This window comes from Psittacula echo (assembly GCF_963264785.1).
Source record: "Psittacula echo genome assembly, chromosome: Z".
NCBI classification, from domain to species: Eukaryota; Metazoa; Chordata; class Aves; order Psittaciformes; family Psittacidae; genus Psittacula; species Psittacula echo.
In genome coordinates this window covers 81,899,244-81,917,196 of record NC_137742.1, presented here as the reverse complement: position 1 = coordinate 81,917,196, position 17,953 = coordinate 81,899,244, and the positions used below count along the sequence as shown (strand labels likewise).

General features: G+C 38.1%; 1 protein-coding gene across 1 annotated transcript in view; it reads left to right on the top strand.

Moving 5' to 3' along the window:
• Positions 1-17,953, top strand: part of SKIC3 (SKI3 subunit of superkiller complex) — a 51,210-nt gene that overhangs the window by 19,642 nt on the left and 13,615 nt on the right. Inside the window, 17 exon segments of the mRNA XM_080638558.1 lie at positions 2,584-2,686; positions 3,532-3,708; positions 4,671-4,815; positions 4,984-5,062; positions 5,185-5,246; positions 5,368-5,424; positions 6,517-6,585; positions 7,577-7,651; positions 8,258-8,399; positions 10,232-10,325; positions 10,884-10,961; positions 12,266-12,390; positions 13,197-13,320; positions 15,590-15,808; positions 16,633-16,705; positions 17,437-17,490; positions 17,597-17,708. Of these exon segments, the coding sequence (XP_080494684.1) occupies positions 2,584-2,686; positions 3,532-3,708; positions 4,671-4,815; positions 4,984-5,062; positions 5,185-5,246; positions 5,368-5,424; positions 6,517-6,585; positions 7,577-7,651; positions 8,258-8,399; positions 10,232-10,325; positions 10,884-10,961; positions 12,266-12,390; positions 13,197-13,320; positions 15,590-15,808; positions 16,633-16,705; positions 17,437-17,490; positions 17,597-17,708 (1,788 nt within the window).

Here is a 17,953-nt window from a genome sequence, read left to right as displayed (position 1 = left end):
TGATTCAGATACCTCTCAGCTTCTTCAAGTGATGGAACAATATCAGTAAAATATACCGAGAGGTCTGTCAAGTATTAGAGGTGGCATTAGATAGAGGTCTTTGGTATATAGCTGGGAGCAGAGAAAAATAGGGGAACTGTAACTCCATTCTGGTGTTAGAACTGTGATTCTTAAGATAGATGATACTGGGAATGTATAATGTTTTGGTAGCCTCTGAATAACTGTTTGGTTCACATTCTCCCTGCCCCTACTATTCAGTCATTCTCACTCCATACATCTGTCTGAAATAGATGCTGTTGCTTGGTACCAGTATGAATTTTTATGGTAGAGAGTATTCTTTCCTTGTGCATAAGGCCTTTTGATTTTGGGGTGAATGTAGGCTGGTTCTTGTAAGACTAAGTCAGAATTGTTGGGTTACTATTCCAGCAGTAAGCATGTTACTGCAAAAGGGTACAAGGTGTATCCTTCCTGTATAAATTTGTCACTTGGAGTTTGCCAGACTAAAGTGACATGGCAAAAGCTCCATGTTGGAGTTCAAGAGTATTGTGGATAGAGAGTTTGTCTAGTTGTTCGGTAAGAAGGATGCAGCAGCAATTTGCAGAAAATGCTTAGACGGGATGTAAGCACATGATATCAATGTTTCCCCCCTATATTTGCCTCTATACTTACCTTGTTTTCTTAGATCTTCTAAGTTTTCTGTCATAATCCCTCTCATCCTAATCTCTGATTTACTAGCTCCAGATCCTCCTGTGAGCCTTCAGTCTTTGCCTTCTTAGGGCTGTTTAATGTTTAGTCGGGTGTGCTATCTTATGTGCGCCTTCTCAAAATTCTCTGAAACATACATCAGTGTTCTTTTGTTTCTTTTCTGATCCATTTAGATGGATGTAGTTTTGGAATAGAGTTGTTGAAAGCAGTTTAGAAGGTGAAAAAATAACTATACTGATGTTACTTGAATACGTCTTCTTGATGTATTTTATTTTTGTGTTACTAAATGGTATGTTTATTCTGCCTGTTCTCCAGCATGTCTTTTAGTGTATAACTCCGGGGAATGAGATCAATTTGGGTTTTAGAATACATTGCTTCTTGACATCTCAGAAGCTCATGATCTTGGGGTGTTTTGTGTGGTCAAAACAAATACCTTGTGGGGGGGGAAGATAAGATCTTGCAAAACATGACTGCATGATGAATAGCTTGGGTTTAGGTAGAGGGTATGGTGGCATGAGGTAGGTAGCTTCAGAACTGTGAAGATAATACTGAGAATGAATGGTAGTTGTACCGTGACTTACTGCCAGAGAGAATCACTGCTGTGCCAGCAACAGTATAAATCAAGCAGTTAACTAGTTACCTTGTCGGTTCCAAAATGCTAGAAATAGTGTCATTAAATGAAGTTCCTTTTTAACAATAGTCTTTATTTGCATACCTGATGGCCTTGCTGGACACTGAGTGCCTGCCAAGCTACTCTTTCTTCCCCAGCAGGACAGGGCAGGGGAGAAAGTAAGATGGAAAAAACTAATGGGTCAAGATAAAGGCTGTTTCATAAAGCAAAAGCAAAGGCCGCACGCAGAAACAAAGGGAAATGAAAGGTTTATTCTACTCATCAGTAAGTGATGTCCACTTCCAGGGAAGCAGAGCTTCAGTGCACATAGTGGTTTCTACCTAAGACAAATACTGTAATAATGAGTGTGTCGTCCCCCCCGCCACTCCCGTCCTTTCCCCTTAGCTTTTTTTGCTGAGCAGACATCATATGGCCTGGAAATATCCCTTTGGGCAGTTGGGGTCAGTTGTCCTGGCTGTGTCCCCTTGCAAGATCTTGCCCACCCCTACTGGGGAGGGGGGTGGGGGGTGGGATGTTGGAGAGACAGCCTTGGTGCTGTGCAGCACTGCTCAGCAAGCAGCAAACAGCACTGGTGTGTTACCAGCACCTTGCTAGCTATCAGTACTCGCACAGCACTATGAGGGCTGCTGTGAGGAAAATTAATTACATCCCAGCTAGACTCCATACACCATATGAAGTAAATTCTTACATAAATAGGATTAAATAATGTTGGTTTCCAGTCTTCTTCTAAGAAGACTTTCCCTTTAGCCTACTGTAACATTGTTTCTTCTGTTTGTGTTTTGGAAATGTTATTTGACTCATGTCAAATGAAAGCTGGTGTATTTGTCCAAGACTTCTCAGTGCAGAGCAGATTTCTCAGGAGGGGTTTTCTTAATGTTTGAGGACAAACCTGAAGTTTAAATGCTGTGGGGTTTATGCCTTATTTGGTTTATTTTATAATAATAATTTTAATATATTTTTATATAATAGTATTTTTTATAATAACAGTTTAATAAACCAAATACTTTATTTGATTTATTTTGATATCCACGTTATTCTGCAGTTCACACTTGGCAGGATAGATTAAAAGCAAGGTCTGTTTTGTGGGCGCTTTGGGTCTTTTGAATTTGGCATGACCTATTCAGGCCATAAATCTTTATACCAAGCCAGAACACTGACCAGGCTTCCACGCTCCCGCCCCATCTCCTTTATCAAAGCAGATCATAAAAGCATCACTTTTCATAGAGGATATTTTCTTTTATTTTCAGGACTTGGTGAATGCTATCTGAGCTTGGCAAGATCAGCCCTTGATAACTTTTTTGATAGAAAGGCTATGGATTGCATAGAGCAGGCTCTTGAATTTTTTACAAGGTTAGTACTAAATACTAAGTCATTTAATGTCCACTGGGATAATGGGTTGACAGGCAGAAGAATAAGAGTTATATATCTTAGGATTTTCAATAAACTAAAACAAATAGACCAGGCTTCTAATCTAAAAGCACGAATGTGGTTATTGGAAATGGTTTGAATAATACATTCTGGACTTAGACTGCTTTAATGAATAGTAATTATAGAGTTGGGTTTGTTTTTTTTTCTGATTAAAAATACTTAGCAATTTGATTATAACAAGTGTGAAATGACACACGGTTCTCTCCAGCAGTCCTCTTCTATACATGATGCTGGGAAGAGGGAATGTCTACCAAAAATGATGGATAAGAGGAAATTGTTCCTACCCTCCCTCAATTTTTTGTTTTGTGTTTCATACAAAATGCTTTAGTGTCCTTAAATTAAAGTTTGGGATAGCTGCTGTTGTAGGACAAGGTCCGTCAGGTTTCTGCAGATGAGTCATGCCTTGTGACATAGTATGGCAGTGCTATGAAATACTAAAGTGGGTATAGTCAGCTTACATGTTGACAGATAACGGATAATTTGCAGAACTGACACTTAGTCCCAACAAACTTGGGATCTATTGGCATTTTGTAGGGGCTTATTTGGTTATTTGTGAGCTTTTAGACCCATAAGTTGAATAGGGAGAAATCAATAATTAAAAAAAAAAAAAAAAAAAAAAAACAAACAAAAAAAACAAACAGCTCGTTGATTAGACAAACATTAGAGTTTGTGCTGAAGTGGTAAACTTTCTTTCCGCAAAGTATATTGAGGTGTTTGAATTGTATATTGAGGTGTGTTGTGGGGGTTTTCTCTATCATTAATTACAGGGCAACAAAGCAACGTCCTGATGTATCTTGCCTCTGGAAACTGCTTGGAGATACCTGTACTAGCGTGCATGTTGTTTCACCAGCTAAAGTAAATGTTCAAGTTCTAGGATCCCTTCTGGGTAAAAACACAGCCACACAGAGGCTGAAGAAAAGTGAGCTGCTTGTACTAGGAGGAAGGTAATATTTTTAAATTATATCAGGCTTCTGTGCATCTTGAGATTCTATAGAGTCTCAAGTGTTCTAGACCATTTCTAGAAAATGAAAGACATGCTGATCTGTCAACACCTGCATTGAGCAAAGATTAATGAAGTGGTAAATAGAGTCTCATGCTTCTTCCAAATTACCTTACTCATTTCAGGGTATATTTCCATGATTGCCACAGTGACTCTCAACAATTCATCTAGCATCTGCTATTCTCCTTGTTTCTGTCTCCAGAGCATGGCTACATGCTGCCTCTCATTCAGTAAATTACACCTCTTCAAATCGATTGGTTGCGGTAGTTGCTAACTAGTTCTCCCAGGACTACTAAAGTCCAAGATAATACTTTAAGCTTTCTGTCTGTATTTCTTTCTTCTAAAAGTGTCTTTGATTTTTCTTCCCTACCTATGGGGTCTAGAATACATTGGAAGCGGGAATTCCTTGTTTCTGGCTCAGGATGGTAGAACATATTTTCTGTAGCCTCTTCTGTGACTCACCCTCTGAGCTTTGTGCAGATTGGATGTGTAAGGCAGGAAATGCAGCTGCTTTGTAAATGCAGCTGCTTTGTAAATCTCAGCCATGATACATGAAGTCAGATGCTTCCTAGGGGAAGTCTGATTAACTGTAAAAATGACTAGTGCTTGTTTTAAGTAAAAGCATACATACTGCAACTGACATAGTTTTCATTTAGTGCACGTATGTGGCTTCATAAGTGGTGGGCACTGCAGACTGCCTTTAGACCAGAAAAGATTCTCTGAAGATATCTGGCTGACAGAAAATGGGTTAGTTGGTTGTTGCTTTCCCTTCTTACCTGGTTTTGTTTGTATTTATGCATGGTTGTTGGTTTAGGTTTTTAAGCACTTCTTTGAATGTTTTCTCAGCTTTCTACTCTTCATGCAAAAAGGCTTGGAATAATGCTTCTGTGATTCATATTTCTGTAGGTGTTATGGCAGAGCTTTAAAACTGATGCCTTTGCCTAGCATATGGTGTGATCTTGGAATAAATTATTATCGACAAGCAGAGCACCTCACAGCGGTGGGATCTGACATGAATGAGATCAGTGAACTGCTAGAGAAGTCTTTACAGGTATTGCCTATTTTTCCCATTACATTCTTTAAAATTTAAATTGGTGTTGGTGCTTGTCTGCATAATCTTTCTATCCTCAATAAAACTTACATCTCTTAATAAGAAAGTGCATAAAGTCTTAATTTTTGCTTTTCTAGTGATGATAATCCACATTTGATTTTCTTCCAGTGTCTCAAAAAAGCTGTGAGGCTTGACAGCAACAATCATCTTTATTGGAATGCACTTGGTGTGGTTGCTTCCTGTAGCGGTAAGTGTTCAGTGAAACCCCTAGCTCCATAATATCCTAAATTAGAAGGCAACTTGACTTACGGTGTTTATGAAATCAGCTAGACCTAGCTCTACTTTTTTCTTTTTTTTTTACCTCCCCAGCTATTGGGAATTATGCTCTTGCTCAACATTCGTTCATCAAATCTGTTCAAGCTGAGAAAATCGTAAGTGTTGTAGGCAGATCCCATCTGTTTCAAGTGGGCATTTAAAACTTTTCCTCTGATGCAGTGTTATGTTTGAATATAGTAATAATACACTGGTTTTAACTTCATTTGTTCTGTCTAGAATGTTGTTGCCTGGACCAACTTGGGGGTTTTGTATCTGACAACTGGAAATATTGAGGTAACTCTCTTCCCTATCCTCATATATAGTTTCCCTTTCCCTTTTTTTTTTTTTCACTAACATTTAATGGAGATTTATGGAGGTGGGAGTGTGGGCAAACAGTGAAGAATGTCTGTCTCAGATGCAAAAAATGGACTTTCTTTGAAAGAAATTGGCACCTGTACCTCACTTGAGGCATGCAAATAAATTAGATGTTTGCTCTGGAAGGAAACTTCTGCTGAATTGATAACGTTGCTTTTCAAGCAACTGGATGGAATGAAAAGTGTTTGGAAGAACTGAGAAGTGGTTAGTCAAAGCAGTGCATGCCAGGTTTGACCAAGAACTTTTAGCTGTAAGTCACTTTAATTTTTTGAGTTTCCCACAGGTATTTACTTCATGCTCATTGGCAGATTTATGATTTATTGTAATTCTGTGTAGCCTTCAGAGTTTCTTTGGAGAAAAATTATAGAACATCTTAAGTGAAGTTCAGATTTGTCATGCAGCTAAAACTATATCCTAACCTATTTGCTGGTCAGAATTACCCAAGTTTTATGTAATTGAAAATGTGAAGGTCAGAATTCCTTTTAATAAAAATAACTTGATACTACAAGGTACTTACTGCTAAGACTACTAATGCTTGTGCCACATTGAGGAAGGAACTCTGAGTATATGCAGTCCGTAGAGCAAAGATAACTTGTAAGTGGTAACCAGTTCTACCATTTTGAAAATACGGTTTTTTAAGTCTTTGCATGAAGGAAAAGTAAATTTCCAAAACTGGATCTTCCAGGAGTCAGATTTTAAAATATTAATTGATCCAAGGGTTACTTGTAGCTGCTGAACTATTTTTCTGTTATCAGAAGGAAGAATATTTGAAAGGGAGGGGAAATTTTAATCTTGTAGAGATTTTTTTTTTTTTTTTTTTTAAGTGAGGCTAAAGTGGTTTCTCTGCGTAATGTTTTGCTCTGTAAAGCACAATATAAGTTTTTAATAGTGACCTAATTGTGTGCATGAAATCTTTTCCTATATTACTGTATGTCAATACCTCTGTATATTCAGAAGTGCTGCGTTACCGTGACAGATAGGTCAATAGCTCTCTTGTCTTTGGTTCTGCAGCAAGCTCATGAAGCCTTCAAGATAGCACAGTCTCTGGAGCCTTCTTACCTACTGTGTTGGGTTGGGCAGGTAAGGTGATAAATACTCATAAAACTGTGCACCAAGCCTTTTTTTGGTCAAGGAGAAGACTTTGACTCCATCCTAATAATTGGCACTTAATTGTGTTCTTGAAAATAACACATTTTTAAGTGAATGTGTTTAAATGTTTACATTAAGGGAGCCTCTGCCTCCTCTGAGGGTGGATAGGACCCTTTGTTTCCATAGTGGTAATACAATGGGAGCTACATTCATCAGGTACTTTATATAAGGTTTTTCTGGCTGGTGGTGTGAGTTCAGTGAGAAACTAGCTATTAAAAAGACAATCACTGTTTGCTGTTTGTGCTCTGAGCCTTTTTATTGAGCATTGCCACCAAAGCACAATCTTCATAACGTGCTAGTTATTTCAGCTTCAGCTGTACCACTAGCTCATTATCTGGCACCCATTATTGCTCTTGTCAGCCCTGCTTTCTAACACCACTGTTAGAAAGAGTAAGTCTGTAACGTACCTGGGACAAAAGCAGTTCGTGTTTCATGGGGAGTTACCTTCTCCTTACCAGTGAGGGTTGGGTATGCTCCTGGCCATCCATGACTAGTTAGAAGAAGTACTTGTGACTCATATTTTTATAATCACTGTAGGTGTGCTTTGTAATCCCATGCTGCTGACCTGCTAATGATATCTAATTGAAACTGGATTCTGGGGGAGAACCTAGCACCATCACATGTCAAAATTCAGCTCCTGTCCAATGTTATAAGTTGTGCTAAGAAACACAAAGTCTGTGTCCTGAAGAATGAAGTAGCAGCAGAAGACTTGAGTTTCAAGTGCTGATACATTGGAAACTGCTTGTGCAGTTTAATTGTATTTGGTTTATTCATAAAACCAGTGTTTCTTGGAGAGTGTAAGGGAAAGAAAGTGTCTTCATGTTAAATGCTTCAGATATGCATGATGTAATGTGTGCTGAGATTTTTGTCAATGTCATAAATTTTGAAGTACCTGACTACAGCAACTCTTGCTTCTCTGTAGGCTCTTATTGCAGAGACAGTAGACAGCTATGATACTATGGATCTTTTCAGGCACACAACTGAACTCAGTATGCATGTAAGTATAACAGTTGTATTGTACTGAAGTTTCTGTATATGTAATATCTCTACTGTGGTGATGTAATTTTTAAAAAATAGGCATGTCTCAAATGGTGAAACAGTTATGGTGTACCACGTGAGAGAGTCTGACTTCCATGTTGTTGTTCCTGGCTTGTGCTGCCACTGACTAGCAGGCATTTACTTTATTAAATGCTTTATTCCAAATGGCCTTGAGAAATCAGTTTCATGAGTCATGAAAAAAACATTCTTGTCATCCCACAGAATTGGACAGAGGTCAAAGGCATAAATTATAACTGTTCCAGGAGAAAGCAAGGATATTGCCAGTGCCCTTAGTTGTAAGAAAGTGAAGGACTTCACATTCTCTTTGTAGCTTTTTGTCTGTCATCCCTCCAGTGATGCATGCAGCAAGTGACATGTTAATTGAAGAATTCTCTTTGCCCAAAGGACAAGTTAACACTTTTGTTTTCTTCTCCTGCTTAACACTGATGCAGATTTTTAGGCAAGACTGTGTCTTGAAACACAGAATTATTACTATAATCTTTAATTATTTTGCTGTTGCTTGAGCAGGTTTAATGAATCCCGCTTGTTTTTTTTGTTTCTTGAGACTGAGGGAGCAAAAGGCTATGCCCACTGGGTATGTTCAACGCTGCAGGATAAAAGCAACAGAAACACTGAACTATATCTGTACAACATTGTTCAGATGAATGCTATTCCAGCAGCCCAGGTGGTCTTGAGCAAATATACAGGTAGGTAATTTAAATACCTTACTAACCTGTGAAGACTAACAGATACATTCAGAATGAACAGATGCACCTGTACTAGTTTTGGCAAAGAGTGATCTTGCTGTGTTAGGGAGAGGCTTTTGAGCTGTAAAGGAACCAAAACAGGGTAAATGGGCCACTGATTTTTATTACCACAAAAAATTGAAGTAGGTATGTGTTCTGTTTGCTGGCTCATTCCAGCAGATTTTGTTTCAAAGACCAGCCAAAATAAGAACCAGAGCCTTATCATGCTTGTCATCAAGTGTTTGCTGTCAGACTTCCTTCAGTTGTCTCTATATGCATGCTACCTCCTCTACCCCATGCCATGATGTTTGACAGAAGCCTGCTCCCAGAAGCTCTATAACTCCATAACCTCAAGCATATGATTCTGTTAACCTTCAGTAGGAGATGAACTGTATTTTTGCGCATGGTTCCAAGCCAGTGTGGCCTCACTGATTGGGTCAGATTGTATATATCTAGCTTGGAAGGTAGATAGAGCAAATGTGGGTTTTCTTAAATCTTCATCCATTACTGCACATAAATCCTTTGATGAATAATTTGTTGCTCATTTTTGAGAGCTACAAAATAAGGTGCAAGCATTTAAAACGTGATAATGAGATAACTTCCTTAATGAAATTGCTTCTTTGACAAGAACTTCACAATGACCTGGCAGTCTGCATATGCAGCCCAGAACCGCCCGTCTGTGTGCTGGGCTGCATTCCCAGAGCGTGAGCAGCAGGTCAAGGGAGGGGATCCTGTTCCTCTACTTCGCTCAACACACACACTTCGCTCTACTTCGCACAACACAAGAGGGATGTGGAGCTGTTGGAGCGAGTCCAGAGGAGGCCACGAAGATGCTGTGAGGGCTGGAGCATCTCTGCTCTGGAGACAGGCTGAGAGAGCTGGGCTTGTTCAGCCTGGAGAAGAGAAGGCTGTGGGCAGACCTTAAAGCAGCTTCCAGTGCCTAAGGGGGCTACAAGAAAGCTGGAGAGGGGTTTTGGACAAGGGGCTTTAGGAACAAGACAAAAGGGAATGGCTTTAACCTGACAAAGGGGAGACTGAGATGAGATCTCAGGAAGAAGTTCTTCTCTGTGGGTGGTGAGGCCCTGGCACAGGGTGCCCAGAGAAACTGTGGCTGCCCCATCCCTGACAGTGTTCAAGGCCAGGTTGGACACGCTTGGAGCAACCTGGTCTAGTGGAAGGTGTCCCTGCCTGTGGCAGAGAGTTAGAACTGACCTCTGTTTAAGGTCCCTTCCAACCCAACCATTCTGTGATTCTATAAAATGCGAGAATGCATTTTTTTTGTCCAATCCCTGTTCTTAAATGAACTGCGGGAGGGTCCTAGATGATCATTCTTAATCTGGGAGAAAAGGCTAAAAGTCTGAGATGAAATAACAGCTGTAAAATATGTACCTTAGCTACTAATAAATATTTAAAGTTGCAATATTAAAAATAAATTGTAAGATTCTACTAGTGTTTTACTATAGTCAATGCGAGCTGAATAGTTTCCTATTTCATTAAAAGAACCCAAAACACTGCACGTTTTAAAACTTAAAATCCATTGAATACATTAATGCTGTGTCTTAAAATTTTAAACATTTTTTAGTTAACCTGATGGCATGTTTTGAGTCTTCATATCTGTTCTGTGTTTGCCTGCAGCCTGTGAAAGTGATTCCAGTGAGCAACTGACAGAAGCACTTGCCAGAATGTTTCCTGTATATGTGTACATTCTAGCGTCGGTGTAGCAATGTTTTTGTAATAATTTTGTAATGATCTTTCTGATCATGTTCTCTTTACTGTCAATTCTAATTTTCTAGAAAGAAATCCAGACGATGCATCTTCTTTCACAATGCTTGGTTATTTGAATGAGCATCTGAATCTAAAAAGGCAGGCAACAGATGCCTATGAGAGGTAAATGACACACTCTTGGAAAGTTTACTTATACAAGATCCTTGATCTCTTTTTCCATGCACCATCTGAAAAACTTAAGGGTTTTTCTTTTCCTTTAGTAAACCTTACTTTCTCAATTCAAGAGTACGTTTCAACTAAGTGCATTGTGAGGGAAGGTGTGGGGATGTTCTTACATCAAATTTAGAAGTGCAGAATGGAGAAGTAAAGGCATTCCAGATCTTCCATGTCTTACCAGGACATTTAGCTAATTCACTGTATGGGATTTAAGTGAAATTTTGGAGGCTAGTAAGCTTAGTTTTAGTTTTGGTCTTTACTCATTCTAATTGATGGAGGTGATTGGGCTCTGGCTTTGCTTTTTTTTCTTCTCCCTTATTTTCAAATGGTAGGTGGACATGATGAAGGGATGTGTTTGGTGAATATATTTGCTGATGCAGTAAAATGGGCTCTGTTTGTGCTTAATTAGCATAGAAAAGCTTCTGAGTAAAACATTTGTCCATTGTGAGAACTGTTGTCAGTGTGTGTTATAGTCAGATGGTAATCAATTGTCATTAATTTCAGGGCAGCTTCATTGATGAAGAACTCTGCTGATACTGAGAAATATAATATAGCAATGCAAAACTATGGGAGGTGTCTGTGGTAAGTGTTGGCTTATTTTCGCAGCCTCTAACTTCAGCTTTGGATGTAGTGAATACAGTCATGCAGAACATGAGGGAGGCCAAAAAATGGTTGCTAAAAATAATCTACTAAACATCATTTAACTGTAGACATGTTTAACTGAAGTTTTTCATGTGCTCCAGAAACGGGTAGTCTATCAAAAAAAAAAAAAAAAAAAATCAGATTGCAAAGAATTGCTCAGTATCTTCATAGTTTATAACACGTCAGTGATTCCCTTATCCGTAACTTGCTACTGAAGTGCCTTAATATAGTCTGCGCAATGTAGCTGGTTTATGGTCTCCAGAATAAATTGGTTTTTTACAGAGTCCACAGTTGAGATATGTAATGGGTTTAGTTAGAATAAAATAGCTGCTTCAGGGTTTATTCAAAATTGCTTCTACCTGCCCTTTGAATGTGTATTGACTTGTACAACCTGAAGCATATGGGGTTGGGGTATTGTGTACATGAATGTGACCTGCTTATGACCTTCTATTCTGCAGTTCTACTCAGAATTCTCAGTTCTACACTCTGAATTTACCGTTCCCTTCTGGTTCTGAGGGAATGCAGGACACAAGTCTTAACTGATGAAGATTTTCAAACTTCTCTTTGATATAACTCAATCAGCTAATCAGATGTCAGCTGTCTGGGAAAACTTCATATATTCTGAAGTTTTTGTACATGACACTAGAATTCCTAGGCTGTGGTAATTCATTCTTTAACTTCAGGGAAGATTTTAGAAGCAACTTTTCTGTTTCTTGTTGTCTCACGTCCATGCTGTATGTGTGGTAATTCCTGTATGCAATTTAAGCAAGAGCAAGGCTCCAGTAACTAATAACTAGTTCTGATAAACACAATCCTGTATAATTTCTTCCATACATAGTGATCTTAGAACAAGAATGCTGTATGTCTGTCTGTATGTACACTTGACTATTTTGTGCATGCATACTTTGATTAGCCTTTTTCATGTTACTCCTTTTCTATTTTCTCCCACTCTGTTGTGTTAACCATTAAGTGACATCCTTACATACAACTGTTATGCAGATGGGGAGAACTTTTTGGTATAAGTTATTCTTCATGTAAAAGAGAGTTGGAGAGAGTAACTGCTATAACAGAAGGAGGAATATTGCACATTCGTGTCCTAATCTTGCTCTTTCCAGAGCAAGTTGTAAGTTGTCTACTTACAACTGTTGTACAAAAGAAGATACTTGTCTACAAGGACAGCTACTCTGAATTACAGCAGCTGTTGGCAATATCCTTCATACCAGTGTCTGTTTTTGTTTTTACAGTGCCCTTGGTGAGTGTGATAAGGCCATTGAGGTTTATACATCAATACCCTTAACAAAGTTTGATGGCATTGTGGGGATAGCATTAGCCTACTTCAAGAAAGGACTCATACAAGAAAGTATCAAAGGTAAGCATCTGCCTAATTCAAAGCATTATGGGACAAATCTCATGAGAGTAACCTAAATTTTTTATTTTGTCTGACCAACCTAGCTGTAGTTCAGTTTATTTCACTCTTTCAGTTCTAATGCGTAAGTACAGATTTCATAACTATTTTAATCAATAGGCTGTTCAGTAGGATGCTACAAATACTAAAACGTACAAAATGCATTTTTTCAAGTGTTTTAATTCAGAGGGAAGCTTCCCTTGTTCTGAAATGAAATGGGTTTTCTGGAAAAATCAGTTCTGGGTAGGAGATTAATGTGTTGTTCAGAGCACTTTAGTGATAAATATAAGTGCCATATGGTCGTGTTCTGTACTGCTAGGATGTGAGACTTCACAAAAATGTGTACTGAATTGTCACTACAGAATTGTAAGCACTCACTAAGGAACAGCCAGCTCAGTATTTTAAGTATCTCTTACTTTTTAGATGAAGTGTGCCCATCTGAGGTACTATTTTGTAAATAAACTGTCACAGACGAGTACTTATACTGTGTTCTTCCAGGCTTTTGCTGGATATCTTAATACTGCTTTTCAGTTTTGTTTCCACTTGCTAAATATGAAACAATTCCCAGGCTCTTAACAGCCCTGGCATTTCTAACATACAGTTATTTCCAAAGTCTTTGTCAACCTTTTTTTTTGTCTTTTGTGTATTATTTGAAGTGTGAAAATACAGTGAACCTGAAACCAAAGTGCCCTATGTTCTATTATCATGCCTTTGTAGAGGCTTTATAAAAATGTAATTTTTCTCCTACTTTAATTCTGAATTTTTACCAGCCTATGAAAAGGCCTTTTGTGTTGCTGAGTCTGAAGAAGATAAAGCAAATATCTTCACTGCCTTGGCAATAATACATTACAAACGGAACGAAGTGAATGCTGCAAAGACACTGGTGTTTCAATGGTAAGTGCAAGGAATAATAGTCCATGTATGATGTTTACGGTACTGCTGAATCCTCAGATTTACTTTTGGGGAGATCTCGTGTGAATTTTGTTTTGTTTTGTTTTTGTTTTGCCGAGTAGAAGTGGGTGTGGATGCCATGTTCTTTTAAGCTTATTCTTGTGATTTATCTGTTTTATGGCCTATCTCCCATATTCTTAAAGCAGTATGGAGTGAAAGAGTTGGTGTGCTGGGCAGTTTGGATGTCTAGTGTCCTTGAATGGTAGTCTTAATAGGTTTATCTTTTAAGATAATACGTAGTTGATGTAGTTGTCCTAAGCACTAGGCAGTATTTTTGTTCTTTAGCTGTAGGAAATTTAGATGACAAATGAAAATAATTTCAATTTAAATAGTCAGAAATCTCCAGAACAATTGTGTTCCAAGCATTGTAGGCAAGGACAAGCTTGTAGCTTCCCCATGAAAAGAAGCAGACATATATCAGTTGTGCCACTTAAGTTATGAATGTCCTTTTTTTTTTTTTTTTTTTTTTTTTTTCCCTCTAGCTATGGGGGCTAAAAGCTCATGTGTCATTGTTAGTCTTCAGGTTGCTATGGATTGAGAGCTAACATCTTAGGCTCTCAGTCAGGATCAGTTCTGTCAGAAGAGAACTCTGGTAGTAGCTGTACAGTCTCAGTCTTGCCAGCAGACTCCTGAAACAGTTAAGATTCATGATCTAGTACACTCTAAATCTTGAGTAACTGATGATTACTAGCTAGGAACCTGGTATTTCCTACATCCTGTTAATCAGTGCAGATTTCTATTTTTGTCATGAAAATCGACAGAGTTTTGTTGTGTGGGGTTTTTTTTTGTTTGGTGTTGTGGGGTTTTTTGTCTTTAAACACAAAGTATTTAAGGAAAATAACACTGCAGTGAATGTATCTAGATGTGAATTGGATGCACAGTGCTACACAGATATACAGTGGATCTTACTAAAAGGGTCCATTCTTGTCCAATAGACAGATGTCTTTTTTGACTGGAATTCAAGCTAGATGACTTAAAGGGCCTGAGTTAGGACCTCACACAAGAAGCTGTCTGTCTTCTTTTTCATGACTAGCTTGTCACAGAAATTTTTAGCAGTGAGTATGTCTTTATAGCTAATATGGTAAAATTCCAGTTCTTACTTGTCAAAGTAAGTACCTTTGCACCAGATAACAGTGCTGGCTATTTATGTTTAACAGCATTTACAAATTTTTCTTGCAGGGACTGAAAACAAAGTATCAAATCACAAGTTTACATTCTTGTCTCTTCTGAAGGCAGAAATAATAATCAGTAAGGCTTGATTAGAAGCCTGTAGTCACTGGATAAGTGAAAGTAAGCAGCACTTCAGTCTGTGATTATGTTTAGGGCATTACAGTGAAGTAACTCCATATTACTGTTGCCACACACTGTTTTGTTATTTGCCTCCATTCAGTTTGTATTGCCTTTACTGTAAGAACACCTTCACCTTGTACATCAGTTAAGGTCGTTGATTTGGTTGTTTGTGCTGAGCTGCTTGTTTTCACCAGATGTGAAGATCAGGGGATTAACTTAAGAATTCTCTACCTATACTACAAAAATTATCTGAAAAAAATAATTGACTGTATCTAGTAGGTCTCCAGTAAAGCCTGGAATACTACTTGTATGAGGTTAAATTGCCTCTCATAATGAAATGAATAAGACAGTGCAACTCATGGGGGTACTGAAACTAGTAGATGGTGAAAAGTGTGGTCAAACTACCTTATGTCGGAGTAAATCTTGATGTAAACAAAACATAATGTCTGAGAAGATCCCTGTTCTCAGAGTATTTCCATGCAGCAGGCTCTTTTCTGGCTTTTCCCTTCCTGAAATTCAAAGCTGTAAATAAGTACACTACAGTGCAGGTTAGATACTAGTTAGAAGTAGAAATGTCCTTAAGAAAAGAAAATCATTGTCAGTGTTACACAGATTCTCTTACTATTCATTTTGTGGCTGCTGCTGAAGGACACTTAAAGTGTCAGGGTCTTGCCAAGTAGTTGCATGTGATAAGCTTGAGTGCTGAAATGGCATGCAACCACTGCTGTTTTCCATATCCTGAGACCTCAAGGATACTGATCTAGCTTGATCCATGATCCAGCGGTGACAGGCTGTTAATTCTGTACACCATACACCAGACATAGCAGCAGGAGGACCCAAAAGTAACAAGTACACTAATGTTAACAGTAAGTTTAATGTATGCTCCAAAATAGTGTCTCTTTCCCTCTCTACAACTCAACAGCTTGTTAAAGGAACCTAGTATGGAAAGTCTGATGGCTTTATGCACACTAGGACTTGTAAAGGAGGATGTTACACTTGCAACAGCAGCCCTGAAAGAATTACTGAAACATGAAAAAGGAAAAGATAAGATCTATGAGAGGTGCCTTATTGCATCTGCTGTTTATGCATTGCAAGGCAGAAATGTGGGGGTCCAGAGAGAAATCTCCAAAGTAATACACAGGTATGTCTTTTGTCTTTCTTTGGATTCCCATGTAAATACATTGATTTGATTATATTGAACAGTAAGCAAAGCTTTGTTCCATTACAGGATTCTTCTAAAAAATAAAAAAGAATTAAAATTAAAAAAAATAATTGATTTTCAAACACAGTGTTCTCACTGAAAGTGAGAACATCAGCATCAGCTGCCAGAAGCTTGCTTTCTGATTTATGGGATCAAATGGCAAAAGTTTCATGGCTTTCTTTCACAGGTTTTCTGGTTTTATATTGGTGGCTCCTTCAGCAGCTAGATCAGTTCACTGTTCTGTGCAAGCATTTTTTTATCATATGTAGCAGAAACTTCAGCCTAGAATAGTCTCAAGGGCTTTTATATAATAGTAAACAGCCTCTGAAGCTGTTGATTCTGTTCGCTAAATATCTGTGTTTAGATGCGTTCTGGAAAGGGGTAACTTTATTCAGTGCCTCAAAGTAAGACACATCTCAGTCTCTCCAGGTGTTTTCAGAAACTCTTCTTTATGCAAATTTTTTCTCAAACTGCAATTAAAATTCATTGCTCTTCATGCTATGAAACAATACCTTCAGCCCTGAAGTTTTTTTCTTCCCATGAATGTTGATACGCATATTGTACATTTCATTCCTTTAACCAGAAACGTACTTCAGTGTTGTGTGTTTGCTTTAAATTACTATCCATGTCTATTTTCAGCCACAGCAGATTGTTTTCTTAATAGAACAAGATCCATTTGGGAATTATAGCAACTGCATACTGAGTTATGGAAGGCCAGGTTCGTAGCTAAACCGTGAAGTCTAATGTCATTGTTCTTTTCCCAGTAACCCTGATAATCCTGCCCTCTGGTCTCTTCTGTCCCGGCTGGTTCCACTGTATGTGCCACAAAAGGCAAAAGTAAGTGCATTGCTGTAATACATGTGTGTTGTTCACCTCCTGAGGAGTCTTGTGTTATTTCTTAACTGGAAAAACCTCACCCTTCAGTACATGGACATCCACTAGTTAATATGAAAACTTAAAGCTTTCATACACAAGCATATATGAAGCAACGGGCATGTGCATACTGCAGCCACATACTCAGTTATTTGCATCTTTCATGAGGTAGTGATTCTTTTTCTTCTTGAAATAAAAAGAACAGCTAGAAATAGTCCAAGAAGAAAAGGCTCTGCTGTGTATATTTTTTTTGTTCTGTTTTATGCAGTATGTATGTTTCTATATAAACATATATTAGGATTTACCTGTGTTCAATTTGGCTAATCTAGTCAATTTCACTTCTCATGCTAGCCAGTATTTCCTTGCCACTTTTGTGCTTATTATTAGTTATTGTCCAAATAAGTACTCTTTGTCTTAATTTGTGTCCATTATGTAAATAGAAATAGCACCTGAAAACAACTCCCTATCTGTATGGGGCTAAAATTATAAGCTTAACATATGATTAAACTCTAATCTTGAACGTCTTTCCCTAATTCTTTATGGAGTGAGATCATGCTGTAGACAAGGAAGAGATCTCATTAGGCAGACTTTGTGTTTCTGATTAACAGAGATAAAAAGATCTTGGCATTACGTTTTGTATAAAATCTCTCAATCAGTCATATAACCAAGTCAATTATTTTTTTCTAATCTTGCAGGGGGGAGCTGTGGCAGGAAATGTTGCACATGCACTTGATGTAAACCATGCAAAGGTTTGGCTTTCTTAAAATGCAGGCTTCATAATTCCATAAACAATCCTAAATTTAAGTCCATTTGATCGCTTACAGTGTTAAGTAACATTTGTGTTCTGTTTTATAGGAAGTCCTGGTGAACATAGCAGTTAATCAGCTGGCAGCAGGACATCACATGTTAGAAGATGAGAAGAACAATCCTCTGAAAAATATTCAGAAGGCAGTCCACCTCTATCCAGGTTACTCTTGTTCTCAAACACAGTAGTGATTTTTATTTTTCTAGCCATCAGAAACAAAATTATTATGCTAACAAAAAAATCTACTTTATTTGGGTTGTTCTGATATGGGTTATCCATGAATGATTTGGGGAGAACACTTAGAGTTGAAATTTTAAATGTCATTCTCAGTTCAGACATGGGGAATTAAACCAGACAAGAGAAAAATTGCACAGTTCTAAAGCTTTTTCTGAAGACAAGGGCAATTT